The sequence below is a fragment of the Gastrolobium bilobum genome, unplaced genomic scaffold (genome assembly GCF_033153095.1).
Source record: "Gastrolobium bilobum isolate Gb01-03AN ecotype WA unplaced genomic scaffold, APGP_CSIRO_Gbil_v1 utg22537, whole genome shotgun sequence".
In the NCBI taxonomy this organism is placed as follows: domain Eukaryota; kingdom Viridiplantae; phylum Streptophyta; class Magnoliopsida; order Fabales; family Fabaceae; genus Gastrolobium; species Gastrolobium bilobum.
The window spans coordinates 286,577-312,110 of record NW_026897453.1 but is presented as its reverse complement, the minus strand read 5'-3'; the positions used below and the strand labels follow the sequence as shown (position 1 = coordinate 312,110).

At 34.2% G+C, this 25,534-nt stretch overlaps 3 protein-coding genes and 1 non-coding gene across 4 annotated transcripts; 1 reads left to right on the top strand and 3 right to left on the bottom strand.

Moving 5' to 3' along the window:
• Positions 1–1,299: 1,299 nt before the first annotated feature.
• On the bottom strand, positions 1,300–3,123 carry LOC133307042 (WUSCHEL-related homeobox 9). Its single transcript, XM_061507458.1, has 4 exons — positions 2,991–3,123; positions 1,857–2,681; positions 1,429–1,652; positions 1,300–1,305 (listed from the first exon to the last, which is right to left on the bottom strand). The coding sequence occupies exons 1-4, from the start codon at positions 3,121–3,123 to the stop codon at positions 1,300–1,302; spliced, it is 1,188 nt and encodes a 395-aa protein (XP_061363442.1).
• Positions 3,124–3,281: 158 nt separating this feature from the next.
• On the bottom strand, positions 3,282–19,814 carry LOC133307041 (uncharacterized). Its single transcript, XM_061507457.1, has 3 exons — positions 19,635–19,814; positions 18,783–19,583; positions 3,282–3,314 (listed from the first exon to the last, which is right to left on the bottom strand). Exons 1-3 carry the CDS (start codon positions 19,812–19,814, stop codon positions 3,282–3,284), a joined length of 1,014 nt encoding a protein of 337 aa, XP_061363441.1.
• A 670-nt stretch (positions 19,815–20,484) lies between these two features.
• On the top strand, positions 20,485–20,591 carry LOC133307063 (small nucleolar RNA R71). The gene has a single exon (XR_009751004.1). It is a non-coding gene; the product is annotated as a small nucleolar RNA R71 (small nucleolar RNA).
• A 2,117-nt stretch (positions 20,592–22,708) lies between these two features.
• LOC133307053 (rac-like GTP-binding protein RAC13) lies at positions 22,709–24,413 on the bottom strand. The gene is made up of 7 exons (XM_061507472.1): positions 24,315–24,413; positions 24,098–24,185; positions 23,900–24,009; positions 23,722–23,785; positions 23,129–23,193; positions 22,969–23,034; positions 22,709–22,807 (listed from the first exon to the last, which is right to left on the bottom strand). The coding sequence occupies exons 1-7, from the start codon at positions 24,411–24,413 to the stop codon at positions 22,709–22,711; spliced, it is 591 nt and encodes a 196-aa protein (XP_061363456.1).
• Between the last annotated feature and the right edge of the window lie 1,121 nt (positions 24,414–25,534).

Sequence of the window (25,534 nt, the reverse complement as noted above, 5' to 3'; positions counted from 1 at the left end):
ATTAAGACTAAAAAAAAAGTGTCCGAACGTTGACCACATGTCGAAAAAAATTGACTGCATGTCAAAAAAATGTGTCAGAACGTGTCGAAGCGTTGATCGCGTATCTCACAATATTAACCGCATGTCAGAACGTGTCCATATCTGACACGCACAATTTGCAAAAAAATCACGAGTCCGTGTTTGAGAGAAAATACCATTCACATAATGTAAGTTTGCAAGTGTACGTAGAAGTAGCCAGCAATAAATCTTTGTAGTCATGATTGTATTGTGATCATCATATGTACATATACGTGATGGTTCAAGCAGATGAAAATGGATGTTTGGGTGTGACATAGCACAAAAAGAAATTGTATGGAAATTCAATTGGCAGAGAAGTCTCCTTGATATATCCAAATCGCTCAGTCAAATCGAGGCATCAAACATGAAAGCAAACACTGTTCTTTTCAAACTACACGTAAACCCAATTTGTTACTGTGTCTCTGAGGCTGTAACCTCTCGTCAACAACCACTATCCTTAATTGAAATTCTTTTATCTCACATGTTTATGACGAAGTCATTTTGATGCACTGGTCATAACTTAATATTTTGTAGGCATATCATGAAAAAAAAATCATTTAAAAGCAAATGTACAATTAACATCTCAATCGTTAAACACTATATTTTGAAACTTACATGACCGAAATATAATAAAAAAGAAGAAAATTAATAAATGAACCTTATCGTTTCTTCCATGAAATAAGAAGAAAAAAACCTTTTAAGCAGGGTGATGACTCATAAATACACCGACTATATAAAAATTAAATTTCTTCCGTTTTTTGACTACAATTTTTTATTATATATTGTATTATATCTCGCAGAAATCCAGTCACAGTTTTTTTTTATGTGAGGTGGCAGTTGTAAGCAGAAGAATCATCGTGGCAGCTAAAGAAGCAGCATGAAATAATGGTAACTTCAAATATTAACAAGTGCAACGCAAAAGCTGGCAGAAAATGAGAGAATGATGATCTCACTTCATTTTTCGATTATAACTTTTTTTTGGGTTGGCAATAATAAATGAATCGCATATCATATCAACATAAACTATAAATAGTTGGCTTATATATATATATTCCGGTCCACGTCTCCACGATGACATTATTTCCATATTTTCAACAACGTTAGAGCCAATAAGTCATAGTCACTCTCAGAATCCTATTCCTAACCCTAATATATGTAGCATTACATGGTATATAGAAACAGAAACAAGAGAGAAAACACCATATCTGAATCCAATTTTCCTCCTTCAGCTTCATCTCCTAATTAAATCTGCAAAAATAAATAAATAAATAAATTTATAACTTTAAAAAACTAAGAAACTCATTTTTATTTTTTTTTATAAAAAATGTATTTTTATATAATTATTAAAATGTTATGTCATTAAGTATATACCAGATAATAACATGCGCCATGCTGGAGTGAGTGAAGGGTGACGCCCCACTCGTCGGTGAGGACAGGTTGGCCGGAGGAGTGGATGAGAACAGCGTCATCCCCAAAGGCCTCACGCACGTTGAAGGGTCCCACCGCAACCTCGAATGCGACGTTGTTTATCAACACTGTAGATTTCGTCGTACCAGCTGCCTCCTCACCAACACCTGACACACACCGAATCACCTCTCATGTGCAAGTCGAAAAAAACATCACTAGCTAAACCAATGAACCCATCACACGTCCATGCAAACAAACATTGCAATTACCATATTACCCTCCTTCCATTCAAATTATTACAACATATGTTATATGACGGAGATTTCTATAGGCTATACACAACCAAATTCATATCACAAATTTTCCAAATATTAGTAAAATCGAATGATTACCTTGAAGATGAGTAATGTCGGATGGAACAGTAATGGGAGGAACAACAGTTGAAGTGAGAGAAAAAGTGAGTTGTGGATGTCGGTGCATTATCTTCAAGGTCTTGTCTTGATCTTGGTCTTTCTTTGAGGAGGTTCCATGGTTAGTGATCTCACTAAGCAACACACTAGTACAAGGAGCAACATTTTGTTGAACTTGAGGTTGAGGTTGAGGTTGAGTTTGAATGATACTACTGGAGGACTGAGAGAAGCAAAGCCCTTGTGTTGTTATGGCATTATTATTAGCCACAACAACTCCATGGCCATTATTGTGCACAGGGAAGGAGAAAGACACAGTTGGTGGTGGTAGCAAATTGGTTTTGTCATTGTGGGTCTGAAAATAAGCCTGGTTCACTGAAGGGGTGGGAGAATGAGGCATCCCATCATTGAAGTTTGATAATCCAATGGAAAATCCCTTGGAGGGTGTTATTTCTTTTGGAGAGGATTTCTCAGAGGAAGAGGATGAGGATGAAGGTGCTTTGATTTGAGAGAGAGAAGAAGAAGAAGAAGAAGCAGGTTTTTGTTGGGGTTCTTCTGGGTTATTGTTCTTTGAGTTGTGGAGGTGGCGAAGCTTTTGCTTGCTCCTTGATTTACGGTTCTGGAACCAGTAGAAGACATTGGCATCACCCACATTGCCATACTCTTGTAACTGTAACCGGATCTTCCTTATCTCATCCCTTGGTGGGTTCACCATCCCAGAGTTAAATATGGCTTCAAGAATCCTAATTTGCTCAGGTTTTGGGTTCCATCTTGGCTTTGGTACTGGACTTCTTTCTTCACCTCCTGCACCTATAAATTAAGACCAAGAAAAAAAAAAGAGGTTTATAACGAAAACTTATATATGTATAATTCAATAAAAAAACATCCCCGCCTATAAAGTTTATGAGAAAATTGCTAATGTCAATGAAAATTAAATTGTAAGATACTAATATAATAGAATGTGAATATTAATTTGTATAACGATTATAAGGACCTAGCTAGTCTAGGTAACTGACCTTTGGGATTCAGTGTTGAAAAGAGTTTCAAATGATGTTATATTTTTTTAATATATATGGTAACTGTTTGAGTTTGGTTTATGTAATTTTAAATTTTACAAACCTTGAGAGTAAGGACTTATTTGGCAACCGGTGGACATGAAAGACGAGTTGATGTCATGCTGCCATTGGTGGTGAGGGTCGCTAGGCTTGGACTTGAACATGCTTGGCCAATGTCGTCTGTTGGAGGAAGCCATGATGGTGATGAAGTGTGGTAGCAGAATTACTGAACTGGAAGCTAGATGTCAAAAGCAGCCAACCAAAAGAAAAATCAATAAGAGAAACAGCCCTTTTGTTGCTCTTGCTTTTTGGTCTGAACTGAATCCACTAGGCCAACGTTATATGGCCTCTTCACCTACCCTTCTCTGTGGATGTGTCTGTCACCATTCTATTGCAATAACAAAAAATAAAATATAAAAATAATAATGAAAAATCTATTTTAGTTTTCAGTCAAAGATATATATAACATCTCCTAAAGAAACATGATACCATGTAGAATTAAAGATTATTCACGTATACTAGATTTTAGTATAATAAAATGAAAGAGAAAAAGTCAATAATTAAATATTTATGAAAAATTGAAGAAATACACAACAGGAATCGCCTGTCAAAGGAGAAAAAGAAAAAGAAAGTAAAAATAAAATGTAAATAAGAAAAAGTACCATGTCTGCCGGCCATTCCTTGTGCTATAGCTAGTTTTTGCTTACCCTACTTTTGCATTAGAGTGTGAAGAAGATAAAACTTGTGTATGTGATAGTTCTTGACTTAATTAGGATTTAGGAATCTCGTTGCCTTTGGAGATGGCAGAAAGCTCTTAATGCTAGGGCTTTCATGGGTTCTGATAAGTTTTTCTTCTTCTTTCTGATAAGTTTTGGGTTTGCAAGCACTGAATTAATGGGAGAGTGAAAAGAGGAGGAAGAAGTAAGTGTGGGATTATTCTAATGGAAGAGGTTGTTGCAGGAATAAATAAGGGGTAGAGGTTTCAAAGTCAAGAAGGGGATTGTATAGTCGTGTTGATTGGAAAGCGGTGGTGGGTTAGTAATTGCATGTTTCTTTAGGTTTTTTTTGGGCAAAGTATAAGGATGGGGGGTTTTGGATTGACTCGAGAAGCTTATTTATTATACATTACATATATGAATTTTGACTGAAATTCCTCCTTATTTCTAGGCTTTTCCAAAATTGCAAAACGCAAAACGTTTAGTTTGAATTATTTATATATATGTGCATGAACCGAAAAAGTTGAAATATAAATTATTTTTAAAATTGAAATGGTTTGCAAATATGAGTTTGTTTCACGAGTTTTTCGCTTTGGTTACATGATCTAACCATGAACATGTTTACGTTCGTGATATTAAATTTTACTGACATATGTGCTGTAGTTTATAAAAAATTATCAATATCTTTTGGGCGTTTATCAAAATATCCATTATTGTATCAGATCAGGGATAAAAAAACTGGAAGAAAAGTAGGAAAAAATTAATAAATATTATAACACTGATCTTATAATAGGCAGATGTAATTTGAGAGATACCAGGCAAAGTGGCAAGATTTCATATTAGATGCTAAACCAACATAATTGATTGTTCCAGTTTAACTAATAATTATGAGTTCGGGTAAAATTTGGTGGGGAAAAACTCAGCTCAAATCAAACTAGTTGAATAGTTTGGTTGAGCTTAAAAAGTGAACATAGAGTACATATATACAGATTCCAGAAGTTTCTCTCGTTACATTATGTTTCTATTATTTTGGCTTTTAAAAAAAGTTTGTCTTTTTAAAGGACATAAGTTGTATCTTTTTAATTTTTAACACTGTATTATGAGTAGTACATAATATAAAAAATTATTTTTTATTCTCTCTCCTCAATCGCTTCAGCTGATGTGAAAAGTGAATTTTTTTTTAATATTACAATTATATATTACTCATAATACATAATATAAAAAACTAAAAGGACATAACTTGTATCCTTTTAAAGGACACCGACTAAACCCTAAGTTATTTCATAGTTGTTATGAAAATTCTGGTTGTAAAAGATGGTTTGAAGAAAGATTATGACAAAAGAAAAATTAAGTGACGGAAAGAAAATTATCTCTCTGTCTTTGGATACGTAAAATTATATCTCTTTATCTGCCTTATACCACTTGGTGACTTAACAGTCGGCTTTTTCTATCCTCAATCTTTAAAAAACCAGTAAAGGGTTGAATAATTAGGATGTTTAATTCAGCTGAACCCTCAATTAAGAGACTAATTAATTATAATAGAGATATTTTATGATAAGTTAACCACCAAGAATATTGTCTTTTTTTGGTGGAAAAGAAATTATGATCCAACGTTGTGATTCAGCTGTCAGTGTTTCAGAAAGACCCCACAATGAGTTTGGAAGATGCATGCATAGCATAGGTAGGTTGAGGCCCTGGACTTTTTTATGCAAGATGTTGAATGTGGCAGGGAAGACATGGAAAGAATCAGCACACAAGCCTGAATGCATACATTCAATTTATTTTATTTTATCTTTATTTCCTTTTGTCTCACTAAGAAAACTTAATGATTTGTTTAATGTGAAAAATATGTAAGCCAAATACATTACCACAAAATAAAATGAGACTTATATCACAAAGAGGTAGAATTCACACATTCTTTTTGTCCACTCTCTCTCCCTTTGTCTATTTCTTTCTCTTTCTTAGAATGATATAACTTTACATCCTTTAAAATGACACACTTTTTCCTAACTTTTATTAACGAGTTTTACAGAAATTGAGTGTTTTCCACCCCTAAATTTAAGGTTCCCCTGCACAGCACATTAAAAATTAATATAGAATATGCGATTGTCAAAATGTTATATTAATGCCCACGTGGTTTGTTTCAGAATCACCTATGCCCATGTGATTTTTTTTTATCACATACGCCCCTGTGTTTTATCACATATCTTTTTTTTTTTTTACTTTTTACCCAATGGGTGCAACTCAGTTGGTTCCTTGGCGCTGAGATAGTGGGGTTGGATATGTGTTCGATTCCCATTGAATGCATTCTTGGGGAGGGGGCTGAACCTTTAGCCATCACTGACCCTCGCACTCCGGATTAGTCCCATAGCCGGCTCAAAGAGTCGAAGCTTGTGGGGAACCGGAGGGAGCCAACTCGCCTCAAAGAGGTAATTAGGGTTGGGTATCTTTAAAAAAAATATATATATCTTTTTGCAAATCACATGGGCATATGTAATAAAAAAAATCACAAAAACATAAATGATTCTAAAGCAAATCACAGAGACATTGGTGAACTTTTTCCTAGTATTTACGGAGAAGCACAACATTCCCAACGAATGTTATTCTCATATTTAAACGTTGAGAGAAAATCTCGTAAAAAGGGATCTATTAATCTTATGTTGCATGAGATAATTAGAGACAAGAAAATAATTAGTGTGGTCTAGTATTTATAAAAAAACAAAATAACGTGGACCTCACTACTTTGTCTCTGTTGCATGAGATAATTATTTCCAAAAAAAAAATGCAAAACTTGTGAAGGAAAATAAACCTACATTACATATTCGTACCGTTTCAAGATAGCCAAGCTATTGCACATACACATTATTTCCCTGCTATTTTCTCTATAATGCTATTAAATATGCCTTTAACTTTGCACTTCTAATTCAATTTAGCTTCAGTAGTAGACAGGGGCTTGATTCTCTGCTCCAATACCCACCAACATCTATATTTATTGCTCTTTTTTTTCCCCCCTTTCAAATCATCTTTTCTTTTTTCTGTTCCAACCATTCTGTCTGCACCAAAAATAAGAGGAAACTCAATAAGTAGTCTCAATTCGTGGACCATCTGTATAGTACTGGTCATTGTAGCTTATCTTTTTCTCTGTCAAGTCACTGTGATGACTCCGAGTGATGGGAGCTGTGTTAAAGATTTTTATAGGTTCATACTGGCTGGAGAACCATGATTATAGTCTGAGATTCTGAGTTGATGTATCACACTAACACAAGTTGTAAATGATTGGAGACAAAGTTTGAACTTTCCAAGTGCCGCACACAAAATAAAAAAATAAAAAAAATGCAGATGTCAATAATAAATTTAATAAAAGAAAAAATGTTTTAGAAAAAATTTGTTTGACCGAGTCCCATTATAAAAAGAAGAGAGAGAATATTAGTGAGACCTACTCATTTTTATATAAATATGATAGAGAAATTTTATCCCAATAAAAATAAAAATATTAAACTCATTTTTAAAATCCATCCTCCATTTTTTATATATATTTTAAGGGTAATTACATTGAACATAGCGTTTAATACATTAATGCCTTTATTTTTTGATAAATAACGCCCACTCCCCTTTTTTTATTCATAAATATGAAAAATATGTTTAATTTGCAATTTTTGCATTGATAATTTGTAAGTACGCTTTCTGTTGCAAAATAATTGTCATTTGAAATTTTGCACTACTCTTAATTTTAAAGAAATAGAATTATACTCGACTAAATCACCTCTTTCACGTTATTAATATTCTCTTATCGTACTCAGTAGAGATATCATTAGATAAGTTTTTTGAATAAAACAGTTAATGCCTTCTCAGTTTTATAAAATAACAGATAATTTGAAATAAACTACTCCGTCCGTTTTAAAATAATTGTGTATAAATTTTAACACAATGATTAAAAAAGTCATTAAATATTCACAAGAGAATATTCAAAATAATTGCATATAAAGTTTGGGAAAAATATTTCTGTTTTTACTGCATAAATTTTTTCTCAAGTGACTCTCATTGTAAAGAGAGAAGAGAGAAAAAATTTGTGAAATTCATTCATCTTTATGTAAGTGTGGTAAAAAAAGTTTGTACAATAAAATCAAAAATTTTAAACACATAAAGTTTATTAGTTTATATTACACTCCCAGATTCACTCCATTAGTGTCCCTTATTCCACATAATGAAAAAACAAAAAGATAAGGATAAGGGGAAAAATGTAATCAATGTTTTTTTAGTTTTTAAATTGGCAAATATTTTAAAATAAATTAAAAATTTTAAAGGGGTAATTATTAAAAAAAAAGGAAAAACAAGTTCTTGTGCACAAGTTCTACAATAGGCACACTGGTAAGTGATAACTATATTGGGAAGTGTAACTAGCGAAGTTCGCCACATTAATTAAAAATGTATTGAGTGAGGAATATATAAGAGAAGAATTCAAAAACTTAATGCCTTACAATTTTATATTAAGATATGGTAACCGCTTAGTCCATTTGATGCATAATAGTTCCATGTGAGAATTAAGTATTTTGAGACTGTGGTTTGCCATATTAACCAAGGACTTAATAAGGTACATAGACTAGGAGTATGTATATAAGACTAGAGTATGTATATCCCCTCCAAAAACTGAAATGTGGAAGCTCAGTTTTTGAAGAATCCCACTAGAATATACCACACACAATTTATCGTTCTTCGAAGTTACTTGAGTACATGCTTAATAACAATCTAGCGTTCTTCTAGGATCAGAATGGTACTGTCTTCCTACACCCACTGTGTGGTAAATGTCTGGTTTAACGCCCAACGTGGTATGCATGAGACAATTTATTGCCAAAGTATAAGGTATTCTAATCATGCATTTTTCCTTCTCATGAGTCTTTAGAGGTTTATTCCTTAGGAATATGAATTTCACGTCTGAGAGTTATGATTCCCCTCTTAGAATTTTCCATGTTGAATTTTGGCAAGAGTTTGTCAATGTAAGTAGCCTGAGGTGATGCCAACAACATATTCTTCCTATCTCGTAAGAGTTTTATACCAAGAATATAATTGGCTTCCCTAAGTCTTTCATATCAAAATGCTTACTCAATCAACTCTTTATGCTTGATATTACCTCTATAATGATTCCAATAAGGAGCATATCATCTACATAAAGTACCAGAAAAGCTACTGCCTCCCCTTGGATCATCTACATACAAATACACACGATACATCAAGGTTTTCTCAAATTCAAAATTGTGATAACCTGATCAAAACTGATATTCCATGACCTAGATGCTTGTTTAAGTCCATAAAATAGACTTTCACAACTTGACATACTGTGTGTTCCTGCCCATTAGCTATAAACCCTTTTGATTGTCGCATGTAGATATTCTATTCCAAATTTTCATTTAGAAAGGTTATTCTGACATCCATATCCCAAAATACAATCTCATAATTGAGACTTGTAACAGCAACTAAGAGAATCTGGATAGACTTAAGCGTAGAGTCTGGCAAACATTTGCCACTAAACTAGTTTTGAAGCACAGATCTCATGCAGAATGTTCTCATGTATGAATCCCCTTCACAAACTGCTATACTCAGCGCTGCAGCACGAACAAACTCCTTGAGGCTGGACAATGACAGATTTTTCAGACTTTGTCTCAAAGGGGAAGGGAAAGTGTGTGGGGACTTTTCAGATCCGAGCTTATCTCTTTCAGTTCACTAACCTCAGAGGCTGATGACTTAAGTGATAGTATTTATATGAGTACCAAGAAACCCTAGCCATAAGCTCTCTCTGAACTCTAGGCTTCTTGGACTCTTCTATACCCTTAGCCCAATTGGACTTGAGTAAAAGAGCACAAACCCAACATCAGTTTCATGTTAACATAAACATGACATTGAACTTGCCACTACAAAAAATTATGTGATTTGTGGAGATTAATAAACCCCCAAAAAATATATTCATTTTGACGTTTTTTTAGAATGCCACATTGCTTTTTTTTGTGTGTGGTTAATTTATATAGTTAGTGGGGGGTTTTGACCCCCAAAATTTATATAATTTTTGTAAAGATTTTAATTATTTTGTCAATATTATTTGATGACCGCTACAACAATTATGCACATGATATCGATAAATGTTCGGTATTAATCTAATGCAAAACATGAGATTGGTATGTGTGTTGTAGCTGAAGTTGCTCCAACAGCAGTCAGTAAATTCTAACTGCATGCAGTGAATACTGAATTCACAAGATGCTTAGATTGAATGCTTTAATTTTGGTGCCCATGCTACCTCAACGTATATAAGGTTGTTGCAACCATGGGAGGGCTAAGCGTGCTTACAATATATGCTTGGCACAAAAAATTTGGTGCTAGACACAGAAAGTGGTGCTGCCCATTGGTGGTGTAACTGACCATTATCTTATGACTTGAAAACTTTATCAAAGATGTCCTCCCTCCCCTCCTTTTTAGTGTATTCAAGATAGGTATATTAAGCAAATAACATCATTAATTATGATATATTATGATAAGTAATTATTAATTAATGACATAATTACCATCTTGCGTCTAACTTGAAGATGTTGTGCTTATACAAGTATTTTGCTCGCAATATTTGTAAGGGGAATGTGGAGAAGTCAAACGTAATGCCTTTTGTGACTTGTTTTTTTTATGAATTTTTGGCTTGCATTGCTGACAGCATATTGGAAAATACCTATATCAAGAGTTATTGTTACAGTTGTAACATCCCGTCTCGAGCCGGTTCAATTAACATGCATATGATATAAACAGAAACAACGGAAGACTTAACTTACGAAAATACGAGCTAACTTTTTCTTTTTCTACTTTAATTCTTACTCGGCGTAAACAAAAATCGGGCAGAGTTTCTTCTATAAATCAGACAACTGGGGATTTTCTAATCCCACTCAGAAGCATTTCCTGATAAACAGTTTATACAACACATCAATCCAGAAGTACCGGTCATGCAAATATAATCAGATACCCATCCATGGGCGCATGCATAATATGGCTTCGTGCCACTATACCTAAACAACATGCAATCCAACACGAAATCATAAACTGAATAATACATCATCATATAACGTGCCTGAATACCCAAATGTACATACATCAAACTGACAGACATGTACAAAACATATACAGGCCATATACAAAATAAAAGATCAATATCATGATCCATCAAATGCGGAAATACAAAATGACATAAAAGCACTCCAAAAGGTTAGTAGCCTACAGCTACTCAAAAGGCTGATCCGTCCCAACGTCTCAGCCACGGGTCGCGTCCCTGCCTAGTGAGGACTCACCGGGAACCTGGACACCTGAAAATATGTCCCCAAAGAGGGGTGAGATTACAAATCTCAATAAGCTCCAGGTTTATAGAGAATTTTCCATACCCCTGGCTCACTCCTGCACGAAAGTCAGATACAGAGTATACAAATGCATTTATAACAGATATCATAACAGAACAAAACATATTTCATATCATATCATATCAGAGGCGTGCGCCGTCATTCCCAAGGGGGACCCCAAGCGGAAATCAACGCACGTGTTCCCAATAGAACAAAGCATATATCCATATCATATCAGAGGCGTGCGCCGTCATTCCCAAGGGAGGACCCCAAGCGGAACCAGAACATGTTAGAGGTGTACATCGTCAATCTCAGGGAAATCCCAAGAAGACATCAGTGTACCATACCATCAATACAGAAATCATATCAGAACAAGTCATATCATGTTATCAAATAACTCTATATGAATGCATCTATACAAAGCATCTAAACAACAGTCATACAGTCCAACCATAGTTCACTAACCATGGTGGAGTACTCAAGTAGGAAAAGACTCCTTAAACATAGAGCTTACCTCTTGAAGCTTTACCAATACGCTTACTTGTTGCACAAGTAACTTATATCGCTTTAACAAGATTCCACTCCTTTTCAATCCCTAGGCACACCTAGAGAAGAATGCACAACAAAATCAATAAAATGATACTATGCCATGATCCTTACATAAGGCATACATTTTATCGCTTATTTTCATTTCTTTACGTTTTTGCCAATCCTATGCCATTACACAAGTGTAGACCAATTTATAATCGTTAGTGTTCTTTAATTTAATCAAGTATCCACTTGAGAATTTTCTATATAAGTCATGCCATTTTACTTCAAAAGGCCGCGGACATACCCTTAGGGAGTCACGGTATTTTTCACAATTTCTCAAGCCATTTCACTTCTTAACTCATCAATTAATACATTGAAATACAACACATTTTATTAATATAAAATGTGGCAAAATACTATCCCTAAACCATGATCAAACACATTCTCAAATGATTTTTTTTGCTTAAAAGGGCCGAAAATGCACCTATAGGAAGTCTATGGGATTTTATGTTTTCCATTGTTTATACTTGCATCCATGGTACATTACATCAATCAATATACACTACCCATTATCAAAGCAACGCTAACAACCTTTCAACATGCCTTTTCTTTTTCTACATGGCTGAAAATGGTACAAAAGGGTTCTTCCAAGTTTAACTAATTAATCCATTCAACACCAACATATCTAAGGATTCATAAGCATCATTAAACAACATTGAACACATTTCAAGCGTGCTTTTCTCTTCATGGCCGACAATAGGTTAGGAAACTCATGCAATTTTTCTATGCTTTCTTGACTTCTAATTGATTTAATCAACCCACAAACATCAATATAGATATTTCATCATCAAAACATACTACCATTCATACTCTTCAACATACAAAATTCCAACAATATTTTCATGAAAACCTAAAGCTTAAATTCAAGGATTCAAACAAATGGAGTTTCTTACCTTGGATAAGTCCTACACCAACCAAATGTTAATCTTCAAGCTTAAATCATAGCAAAACATCATTTTTTTCTTCAGCCATGAACAGTACACGAAAATGGAAAGGAGAGGAGATCTCTTGATTCAATGCTTCCCAAAGAGAAAGGAGGCTTGGGTTTTTATCACAAGAGGTTGCACTACAATTTTTATGAAATGCACATTGTGTGGAAATAGCTTGTAGAAGAAATGAATTCATAGCCCTGGAAGCACACCAAGGCCACGGTTCTGTCCGAGAGGAAGAAGAAGACGGGGTTGTATCCTTTTTTTTTTGAAGTTTCACTTATATAGGTAGTGTTAAATTCAATTGAGTAAAGGTTTATTTATCTACACATCTCCATTCCATACCAAACTTTGCACACTAGTCCAGAATATTTTTATGGTAATATTTATAATTTTACTTTTTACTTTCGAGTAACTTTATTTACCCGCATTTTTACTCCTTAACTGTTATTTTAACTCCTTTTTCACCAAAAGTGACTTTATTTTTTTTACTTCTAATTATTCTTCGATTTTAAATCCACATATACTAGTAAGGGTTATTATAAGAGCTGTCAAAATGAGTCAGCCCATCCCATTTGGTCCTAGCCTGTGTGGGTTAGAGCTAAAAAGCTCGCTGGGCCAAATGAACTTCAATAATCAAGGCCTGCATGGGCCAAAAGCCCTATTGGTTAGGGCTAGACCGCGGGCCATCCAAAATTATAATTTCACAATTTTTTTTATCATATTCAATACATTAAAAAATATTGTAACAAATGAATTTTTAACACTTAGCATATTTTATACAAATTATAAATTTTTTATAATTTAATTTTTTAATAAAATAAGATTGTACATAAATATACAAGTGAAAATGTAAACAAAATTTTAATATAAGTTAAAATTTAGTTACTACTTTTACTAAATTCAATATTAAAGGAGACATTCAAATAAAAATTTTCTCACCGAGAGTAAATACAACAATTATAGTGAAAAGCTAAAAGTAATGATGGAAAAATTATCTTAATACCAGTGTTGAATAACTGCTCTTAGTATGTTATATATTTGAAAGTAAAATAATTGATTTTCTTTATCTACTACCGTTACAAAAAACTTTTTAGTTATTATTATCCACAAAATTACTAAAGTGCATTGTATACAATATCAATATGTTTCAATACAAATTTGGATATATAACATGGCTTAGATGTCAATAGAAATTTTATTTTTATTGATGCGCAGATGAAAATCTCTGTTAAAATATATCACTACTGAAAAATTAATTTTTGTTGTAAAATATTATGGATGAACTTCACATGGTTCATAACACGTGACTCTTTTGTTTTGCATGACCTTTGATATATTCTATAATCATCACACTAATGGTGTGTTGAATTGTAGAATACATCCAAAGGGGTATTGTAAAATATTATGGATGACCTTTTTTTTTTTTGGTAAACATTATGGATGATCTTTTATATGGATTATGGATGACATTTTACATAGATTATGTATGGCCTTTTACATGGATTATGAATGATCTTTGACATAGATTATGAATAATCTTTCACATGGTTCATAACATGTGACTCTTTGTTTTTTCATGACTTTCATGTTTAAAAATGCATCTAAGATAGGTCCTTACGTAGACTCTTTGCTCATACTTATTCTTATTTTTTTTTCTTTTATTTTTTTTCTACACTTCATTTTCCTTTCTTTCATATTTCACTTTCTCTTATATTCTCCATCAAATTCACTAAATTTTTTACTTATATTTATAAATAATTAAATTTATATAATTTTTAGTTTTTTAAATAATAAAAATTTTAATTAAAGAAAAAATTTGGCTTGCGGGTCAGCCCTAACCCAGTCCGCTAAATTATAAGACTTTGAGGGTTAAGGCTAAAACAGGCTCTATCACAAAAAAAAAACCTGAATAGGTTAGGGTCAAATATAATGCTTTGCGGATTAACCCGCGAGCTTTAACCCATCGGTTATCAAGATCAAGTTTCAAGTGGCCTCATAAATTTGGGTTTAAAGCACAACCATTAAATGGTAACGCTAATCCAATTAACTTGACCGTGTGTGAACAACATCCAAAGTCTTAATTACTGCATGAAAATTAAGAAATGAGATGCTGTAGACAAATTTTGACAACGCCATGTCATATTTAAGATATTATGATAAACAGATTAATCTTGCTCAATTTAGCTTCTTTCCCATGATCAGTGAGATCTCCTTTCTTTTTGTTAGTTTTGAAATGTGAACAATCCCAAGTGAAAGAAAGTAACAGGGTAGACCTATGTACTACAGAACGTGAAACACAGCCGCAAGATAAACAAGATAATAATATAGCTTTGAACCACCATGAACATAAAAGAGGTACGTCAGGCTCGTGACGTAAAACAAGCGCTTGTGGGAGGCAACCCAACTATATTTTTTATTTTCCAACATTTTAGTATAGTATTTTAAATTTAGTTTAGCTTATTTTAATTATTCTTAGCATAGTTTATTTTAGTCATATTATAAAAATAAAAAAAATAAAAGCATTGAGGTTAATGATCAAATTCTGTTGAGATGGACTTTCAGGTGTAAGTGGGATTAAAGCATACGCAGGTACGCAACTCTTATTCATTTATATGTTTTGGGTATGATATTGAGCAGAATTGTTGAGGTGGAAGAATACACAGTAGAGATGAATGCAAGGAATAGGAAAATATGGAGAAAATTTTTCAAGTATTGAGAGTTTAAGCCCTTAAAGGAGGCTTAAGCCCCCAAAAAAGTGAAATTTCTCTCGGCCCTAGCGCGCTTAAGCTTTCTGAATCGCGCTTAAGCGCGCTACATAAAATTTTATCCCATTTCTCACTGCCTCAGCGCGAATCACTGCGCTTAAGCGCGCTCATCTTTGACATTATGCATACTGTTAAAGTATTTCAGTTCCATATACTCATTATTATTTTCAGATGCATCTGAATATAAATCTGGGAATTGTTATGTGGAAATTGCACTAACTTTGCAAACATGTTGGATACTCGAATACTAATGCTGATATGGTTGCAGACACTACACAGGATGCTGATAGAAATGATATTGCACCCACTACTGAAATTGATGAGGATTGACCATTGTCTCAATGTTTAGATTTTTTTTCTTTTGTTGATTTTAGTTCATGTTGATATGAGATGTATATTGAGACTGATCTTGACGTGACTATGATTTTTTTTTTTGGATATGACATACTAACGTAGTTTCTTTATCTGTGACATGTGTGCAGAGTACAGTATCAAATTTTTCTGATTTCTTGCTTAGGATTCTTTTAGATTTAAGTTTATTGCTGAGGACAACAAGATTTAAATCTGGGGATGGGTACCATGCAATTCATCAGACCATAAACTTCACATGATATCCAAATTACAAATGCAGTTTTTCAGGGGAGTTTCTCAATATTATTTTCATATTATATGATTTTAAATATATTATTTTGATTTAGTATTAGTTTATTTTAAGGTCTTCATATATATTAGTTAGTTTAATATTTAAGTTTTTTTTTTTTTAATTATTTTTAAGACCCCTTCCATCTTAGTCAATAAATAATTAGTGGATCTTAAGAGATTTTCCATTGTGCTTGATATGGATGCATAATGAATAATTACATGAAATTGGTTGATAGTTGATATCAAGAGTATAATGATGTAAATAAATTTTATTTTCGTACATAAATGAGTCAGTCAAGCATGCTTCATAGTTCACTGGAATAAGAGAAGAATAACTAGAGTAATCAAAGAGAGAGTGGAAAAATAAGTCTCACATCCTTAGCCGTAAGCTTTTGAGCCTAAACAGAATTTTTTTTTGTGGTGTGAACTTTACTGTTGAATCACTCTAGAACTTGTTTTGTTTCTCTTTGAAATGGTCTGTAGTATACAATTGTTGAAATGATAGAGGCAGTTCTTTTTAAAAGCTAGATAGCCAAATAGCCACATGAAGGTTTATTCTTAGATTAAGCCCTTTTGAGCCGAGGCCTGTTTGTTTATTGACAGTACATTATGAATAGCCATTCCATACACATCCTCACCTGAACTGATTAATTTTCAAAATTAAATGAGGAACTGGATAGGATTGAAACAAAAAGATAAAATCAAACTCTAAGTGTATGGGAGAAAAAGGTGAAAAGAGGGAAATTGCCACAAAGTGGTGGAAAAAGGGAATGAAAAGAAAAAGGTTGAACTGTTTATCTGTACAAAAACAGAAAAAGAAAAACAAAAGGAAGAAGGAAAAGAAATAAAAGACTTATATTATATGAATAAATGGAAGAAGAAAAGAGGAGGAAAATAAGAGAAATCTGTTTACTATATGTTGAACAGTTAAACTAGTTCCTCTTTGAAGTTGAATTTTGATCAGTTATCTTAAGCCACTTACCCAGATGATTCCTTCCCTTTTACCTAAGCCACGTTACAACCTTAACAAAGACCTCTTGATTGACTTTGTATACTAGTAAGACTGTGGAAAATGAGAATATAAACAAGCTTATGGTAGTGTTAATTCAGTAAAGTAAGAGAGAAACACATACCCTTAAACACTGAGTGTGAGTGAATAAATAAAAATCCAGTGAGAGGGTGTTGTGGAAATTAAATGGTACTACTATTTCTTTTGAGAATGCATGTTATGATTTTATGACTGGTGAATTATGACTGTTTGCTTGAAATTGATGTGTCATTGATTTTTAATAAGTCTGAATACTTTGATATCTCATTATTGATCAGTTTTCTGCCTGTTATTCATCAAGCATGACTAGCCGTCTCTAAACTTTCCCATAGTTTTATTCTAATTAATTGCTGAGGACAACAATGTTCAAATCTGGGAATTGTTTGATAAACCTTTAGTTTATCTTGTTTAATGGACTAAAATAATATGAATTATCTAGTTGAACAAGTCAAAAATTAGGGTTCTAAAATGATAATCATGAACATTATCTGATTGTTGGAACTAATTAATATATTTGTTATTTTTAAAGGGATTTGATAACAAATGATTCAAATATGAAGATTTAGATAAAGAGAGATCAAATCAGAAAAGAAGATGAATCAAGGTGAAAACAATAAGATTAAAGATCTTATCAAGTTGTTAGAAGTGGGAGCTTAAGCCCCCATTCACAAGCTTAAGCGCCCAGACAATTCCAACTTAGGCCCATTCAAGTTTTCTACTGCAATACGAACTCTTGATCTATTTAAACACCATTGGGGACCAGAAATACATAACTTTTACATTGCAAAACAACTTTTGGGTGCTTGGAGGCTGAAGGAACGCGGAGGAACATCAGATTCATGTTCGTGAGCGGCGGAGACAGATCAACGTCAAGTGTTCACTGGAGATTTTGAAGATCCACCAATCACCTATGGAGTTTGGGGGAGCCTTTCTATTTTCTTTTGTTCTTGATTTTGCTATGTCCGGCTAGTTCTTTAAGTAGTTAGGGTTAGATGGATTTTAGTCAATTTATTATGTTTTGAACAATTCACTGTGTTAATTTTCCTTTATATCATGAATGAAGTTATCTGTTTTTAATGCTTTATATAGGCTTGAATCTTATATAATGATCATCGGTGAATGCATGACAATAGGAATGTTGGTGTGTGATCCATATCTGATAACTTCATCGTAAACGCTATGATTCTAGGGATAGACATAGGGTTTGCGTAATCTTTAAGATTCTTGAACTTAATGCTTGCATGCTTGGGGAATAACCGGGGAACTAGGGTTCTTCCAATATTGTAAAGGTTTTAGAGTAACAAGGGATTGAGCTCTAATAACATGCGAAAGAATTGATTAGATTGATACTAAGGACAATTAACATTAAGAAGGAATTCAAACGTAATAAGGAGATTAAATGAAATCGAACCCCTAGCTACGTTTTTATTTTATTAGTTAAATCACATCTTTAATTTCTTGTCTTTAATTCTTGCAAGTAATTAGCTTAATATTTAATATTTTAATTTTGCAATTCAAATCCTGTTTCCAAATACACTTTCGACTGTCCAACTAAGTTTGCGATAGTGAATTAGTGCTTGAACCGTAATCCTCGTGGGAACGATCTCTTACTTAATCATATATTACTTGTACGATCGGTGCACTTGCCGTGAGTAGCAACAAGTTTTTGAATAGCTTTGAATTTGGTGTTTACGTGCTTTCCCTTGCTCCTGAGCTTCTCCATTTTAACATTTGGCTTACTTTCTTGAGAAGAATTCTCTTTGTGCTCTTCTTCTCCTTTCTTTTCACTAATATAGTAGACTTGATCTTGCGGTTGAATTATAGGTGAAGGGACTTCTTTATCAAAGAACTTGAAAATTGCTTGCTCCCCGTCTACCCATAAGATCAACTCGCCTTTCGATACATCAATCAGCGCTCCTGAGGTTGCCAAGAAAGGTCTTTCGAAGATCATAGGAATAGTAGAATTTTCCTCTATATCAAGGATGACAAAATCAACAGGAATGATGAATTTGTCAACCTTTACCAGTATGTCCTCAATAATGCCATAAGCTTGCTTTGTAGAGCGGTCAGCCAGTTGAACTATTGTCTTGGTTGGCCTTACTTCAGTGATCCCCAGTTTCTTCATCATAAATAGTGGCATCACGTTGATGCTGGCACCGAGATCACATAGAATATTTTTCACTTCCATATTGCCTATGTTGCATGGAATGCTGAATCTTCCTGGATCTTTAAGCTTTGGAGGCAACTTTTTCTGGATAATGGCACTGCATTCCTCTGTCAGCGTCACCGTCTCACATTCTTGTAGCTTACGCTTTCGTGATAGAAGATCTTTCATGAACTTTGCGTAATTGGGCATGTTCTCCAAGGCTTCAGTAAACGAGATATTGATTTGCAACTTCTTGAAAATGTCAAGGAACTTGGAATACTGCTGCTTTTTGATTTCCTCTCTGAACCTCTGCGGATATGGAATCTTTGCATAAGGTGAGAGCTCCAATGGCTTTTCTTGCCTTTCTTGAGCTTTCTTTTTCTCCCATTTGAACTCTTTCTTTTCAGGAACAGATTTCTCTACAGCAGATTCTTTAGCAACTCCCTTTTCTTTTTCCTTTTCAGTTGCAGGTTCATCATCTTTATTTTTCTCAACTGAAGGCTTTACCACAGGTTCAATGGCTTTCTCACTCATAGTAGTAATTGCATTGCAGTGTTCCCTACTTGGATTTGGAATAGTGTTACCTGAAAGAGTTCCTTGAACTCTTTCAGTGAACTGCTTTGATAGCTGGCCAATCTGAGTTTCAAGATTCCGGATAGAAGCTTCTTTATTCCGGAATGAGGCCATTGTCTCTTGCATAAAGTCTGAAGTGTCCTATCTGAAATTATTGGAACTTTGAATGTAATCTGCAGTGGTCTTGGATAGTTGTGCAAAGGCCTTCTCCCATTCTGATTGTTGTGGAGGTTGTTGTTGCACTGGCATAGGAGGATTCAGTTGATGGTTCGAACTGTAACTAAATCCCGGGTGTTGATTTTGATTTTGATTTCTCCACCCTTGATTCTGGTTATTGCCGTATTGGTTCCTTCCTGGATTATATGGAACTTTTTGATCATGCCAAATTCCATTAACATCTGCAGTTTCGGGTGCCCCGCAGTCTTCAGTAGCATGAGCACCTGCACAAATACCACAAGTTATTTGAATATTATTAACATAAGAGACTTGAGAACTGGTAAATTGCTTTGTGAGAGCATCTAGTTGTTCTTGTTGTTTCTTGTTAATTTGTAAAATCTGTTCATTCTGAGCTAAGATGGCATCATAGCCATCAAGCTTCATAATCCCCGCTCTTCTCTGTGGTACTGGAGCATTATCATACTCCTGAGAGGCTAGAGACTCTAGTAATTCCAAGGCTTCCTCTGGAGTTTTTGTTTTTAAGGACCCTCATGATGCAGCATTCACCAATGTTCTTGTGTTGGGTGTCATCCCTTGGAAGAAAGTTCTCGCTTGCTCCCATGCTTCAATGCCATGTTGGGGACACTTCCTGAGTAGTCCTTTGAATCTTTCCCATGCTTCATATAGAGATTCACTTTCTTTTTGTTCAAAAGAAGTGATATCCGCCTTGAGCTTTGCCATTTTCGAAGATGAGAAAAATTTCTCTAAAAATTTTGTTGCCAAGTCGTCCCAGTTGGTGATGCTTCCTTGAGGTAATGACTGCAACCATCCTCTCGCATCATCTTTAAGTGAACAAGGGAACAATCTGAGCAAAATAGCATCCCGAGACACCCCATTCATCTTCAAGGTATCACAAAATAGCATCCTGTGCTTCCTCCGGCAAATTGGTCTTTCTGAATTAATTGTAAAAGTGCCGGCTTGAGTTCAAAGTTGTTAGCATCCACGTTTGGTCTAACAATACTCGCCGTCTGTGGAACTCGAGCAAGAGTCATGTAATCTCCCAACGTTCTCGGAGGTGGTGGAGGTACATTGTTGTCTCCCATTGCTTCTTCTCTTGGTTCTGTTGAGCTTGAAGCTTCTTTCTCTTGCTGTCTTCTTTCTTTAGCAAGTTTTCTGTTTCTTTTTGCTGTTTTCTCTATCTCCGGGTCAAATTGCAAGGAATCGGTGTCAACGGTACCTCGCATAAACCAGAAAAATAGATTATATAAAATAAGAAAATAAAACTGAATTTAAATAATAGAAAATTAAATAACAGAAAATAAGGTCCAATCTAAAGAATTAATAGCTACTATTAATGTTGAAATAGTAATCCCCGGCAACAGCGCCAAAAACTTGTTGCTACTCACGGCAAGTGCACCGATCGTACAAGTAATATATGATTAAGTAAGAGATCGTTCCCACGAGGATTACGGTTCAAGCACTAATTCACTATCGCAAACTTAGTTGGACAATCGAAAGTGTATTTGGAAACAGGATTTGAATTGCAAAATTAAAATATTAAATATTAAGCTAATTACTTGCAAGAATTAAAGACAAGAAATTAAAGATGTGATTTAACTAATAAAATAAAAACGTAGCTAGGGGTTCGATTTCATTTAATCTCCTTATTACGTTTGAATTCCTTCTTAATGTTAATTGTCCTTAGTATCAATCTAATCAATTCTTTCGCATGTTATTAGAGCTCAATCCCTTGTTACTCTAAAACCTTTACAATATTGGAAGAACCCTAGTTCCCCAGTTATTCCCCAAGCATGCAAGCATTAAGTTCAAGAATCTTAAAGATTACGCAAACCCTATGTCTATCCATAGAATCATAGCGTTTACGATGAAGTTATCAGATATGGATCACACACCAACATTCCTATTGTCATGCATTCACCGATGATCTTTATATAAGATTCAAGCCTATATAAAGCATTAAAAACAGATAACTTCATTCATGATATAAAGGAAAATTAACACAGCGAATTGTTCAAAACATAATAAATTGACTAAAATCCATCTAACCCTAACTACTTAAAGAACTAGCCGGACATAGCAAAATCAAGAACAAAAGAAAATAGAAAGGCTCCCCCAAACTCCATAGGTGATTGGTGGATCTTCAAAATCTCCAGTGAACACTTGACGTTGATCTGTCTCTGCCGCTCACGAACATGAATCTGATGTTCCTCCGCGTTCCTTCAGCCTCCAAGCACCCAAAAGTTGTTTTGCAATGTAAAAGTTATGTATTTCTGGTCCCCAATGGTGTTTAAATAGATCAAGAGTTCGTATTGCAGTAGAAAACTTGAATGAGCCTAAGTTGTGTCTGGGCGCTTAAGCTTGTGAATGGGGGCTTAAGCTCCCACTTCTAACAACTTGATAAGATCTTCAATCTTATTGTTTTCACCTTGATTCATCTTCTTTTCTGATTTGATCTCTCTTTATCTAAATCTTCATATTTGAATCATTTGTTATCAAATCCCTTTAAAAATAACAAATATATTAATTAGTTCCAACAATCAGATAATGTTCATGATTATCATTTTAAAACCCTAATTTTTGACTTGTTCAACTAGATAATTCATATTATTTTAGTCCATTAAACAAGATAAACTAAAGGTTTATCAAACAACTAAAGAAAGTAATTAGTTTAACAATGCAATACTTGGATATATTAAAGAAGAATCTAAAGTTCTTCAAGATCATCCATAACCCCGGAAGCTCTTTATATATCAAAATCACAAAAACTAAAGCATAGGGTTTCAATTTTGTTACATAAATGATTTTGGTTGAAATATAACTGAATATGAATATTAAAGGAAAGCACAGCTTCTTTTCTTCCGTGGTTTCTTCTTTGGCTTTGGTGGCCTCAATGCAACCTTTATTGCAGCATCAAAAACCATCTTCACATTCTGCAAACAGAAGAAAGAGAGAATTATAACAGACACTTAAAAGTACTTCTCAATCGGGATTGAATCCAATCAGAGATTGAGTTTGAGTTTCCATCTTAATCTAGAGCTTGAGTTTACTTCAAAATATGGATAAAAGAAAGTTGCGACGTGCTGACATTTACCTGCTGTGTTTTGGAGCTGCACTCAATATAAGTTACTGCACCAATCATTTTCTTCAACTCTTCACCCTGCTCACCACCATCATTGTTAAATCCATTACACATGAAAAAAGAATTTCTGTTTCAATGTAGGTATCTTTTCGTTTAAATTTTAAGGACATGCCTGAACAGTTGTTGTTCGTGTGGCTCCAGGATGATCAATAAAAAATTGCTTGTCGTCTCGCAAATCTGTGCATACATTAATATGAATATTGAGTGTTTTGTAAGCAACAATGGGATGAAATTTTACAAGATATGAAACTGATAATCATTAAATGCGTCAAGTAGATAAAAAGAAGTTGGAAGACACAGCTTGTTTTCTCAGATTAATCAGAATAAGAATTTTGTCTGTCAATTCACCAAAAAAAAACAGTTTATTATGACTAACTGTTATAACTTGGTCTTACTTCCTCTGTTATCTGCCATGGCACATCAGTCACAACATTCAATTGGAAATATGTTGGTGAGTAATGCATCTATTGAAGTTTCACAAGTGGATTAACGCATAGTTGAATAGTTCATAACCAAAAATCACTTTCCATTGAACTCTGATTAGGGAGGGGTAGGGATGAGGGCAAAACCTTTACATATTTGCAAAGAGATTGTTTTACGGTTTTGAATGCATAACCTTTGTTCATAAAGGACCAGCTTTACCATTGCTTAAAACAAAAAATAAGTTCGTTTTTGTATGCAGAAAATGAATTGGTGGTATCTTACCTAGTTTTGTTCCAACCAGCACAATAGGCACATTTGGAGCATAATGTCTCAGCTCAGGCATCCACTGTTTGTCAACAATCCAATGTGTATTTTTTAAGACTAGACAATACTAATATGAAATGAAAACATAATTTAAGTAACAAAACAAGAGGAATCAAAGGCAGAGAGGAAAAAAAACCTTTTTGGAAATGTTCTCATAACTAGCTTTACTGATAAGAGAAAAACACAACAAAAACACATCAGCTCCTCTGTAGCTTAAAGGCCTTAGCCTGTTGTAATCTTCTTGTCCTGTAATCCACAAATTATGCCATCACATTTGGCATTTAATGTGAAAATGAAACATAAAGCTTTAAGTTCACACAGAAGGATAACCAACCTGCAGTATCCCATAAACCAACATTAACAGTACTACCATCCACGGTTACATTAGCACTGAAGTTGTCAAAGACTGTTGGAACATAATCCTACAATAGAGAAAGCAAAGGAAAAGAATATTAACTTCATCACTTTCACTAGCTCCTTCAACCATGATTCATATTCTTCTGATATATTGAACCTTCCATGACCAGCAAATATACTTAGTAGAAACATACTGTGGGAAAGGTATTGCTGGTATACGATATAAGCATGCATGTCTTTCCCACGGCACCATCTCCCACTGTAACACACTTGATAAATCTGGCTGTACTCATTATCTTAGGTTCTTCTTCTTCTTCTTTCCTTAACTAAGAAAACTTGTAAAAAATTGAATATTATGCAGAAGTTTGAACTTGAAATAATGAAAGAAGGGATCAAATTTATAATCATTGCCCGAAAAGCTTTTCTTTTCTTTAAGTGCAAGGACAAAGCCAAATAGGACAACAAAGTAGGTGTAGTGCTAAGGTTTGTTGGTTAAGTGTGGGAGAAGGGAGGGAATGAATGATGAAAAGCAAAGAATTTGCTTAATTAACCAATACACTATGATGAAGTTAAAGAATAAAATGAGGTATGACATGATGCAAAACAAGACAAAAAGTTTGTTGTGACATGTTGGGTATCTCTTTTTGTTTCTAATTATATTTCTTGGTAGTTATGCTTAATTAAATGGATTGAACTAGCATTGGTTTTCTTTGTCCCTGGGTCCACTCTTAATGGTTTAAGTCCAAAAATGAAAGTTTTTTTTTTTTTTTGGAGTAAACTTAAAGGTATCCCCACCTCTTCGGTATGGGACTAATCCTTTTTTGTGGATTGGAGCAGTAAAGGTTTCTTCATTGGTCTCAAAATATGCTTCGCAGGAATCGAACTTCATGCCCTTTAGACACACAAACCCGACTCTGGAGCTCAGCACCCCACCAACTGAGCTACACCTTGGGGTTTAAAGTGAAAGCTTTTATACTGCCAATTTAGCATATAAGAGGCTTCCCGACGTATGAACAAATGGTCAACTACAATACGAAGCAGTTGAAAGGATTGTGCTAGGGCTCCTCACTTCCCTTCGGAAAAGACCCAATAATATGAAGCAGTCAAAAAAGTCTTGGGTTCAGCAACATGGCAAAGATTCTCATCAACCTAGATGAACAAGAAAGAAAAGAAGCAGTCAAGTCTCTTAAATTTGAAAGCACTTATGTGGAAGCAAAAACCTTTTCTTGGTCTCCTCCTGGTGCCTTCAACAAAGCCAGTAGCATCATCGCACGCCTATTGGAACAACAACAAAAATTGATGATGGCTATGACCCACGATTCATCCCTACAACGATGCCACACCAATGAGGCTCTATCAGTTTCCAAAAATGTCAATTGTGCTCCTTTCATGGCTAACCGTTACCATGAAAATA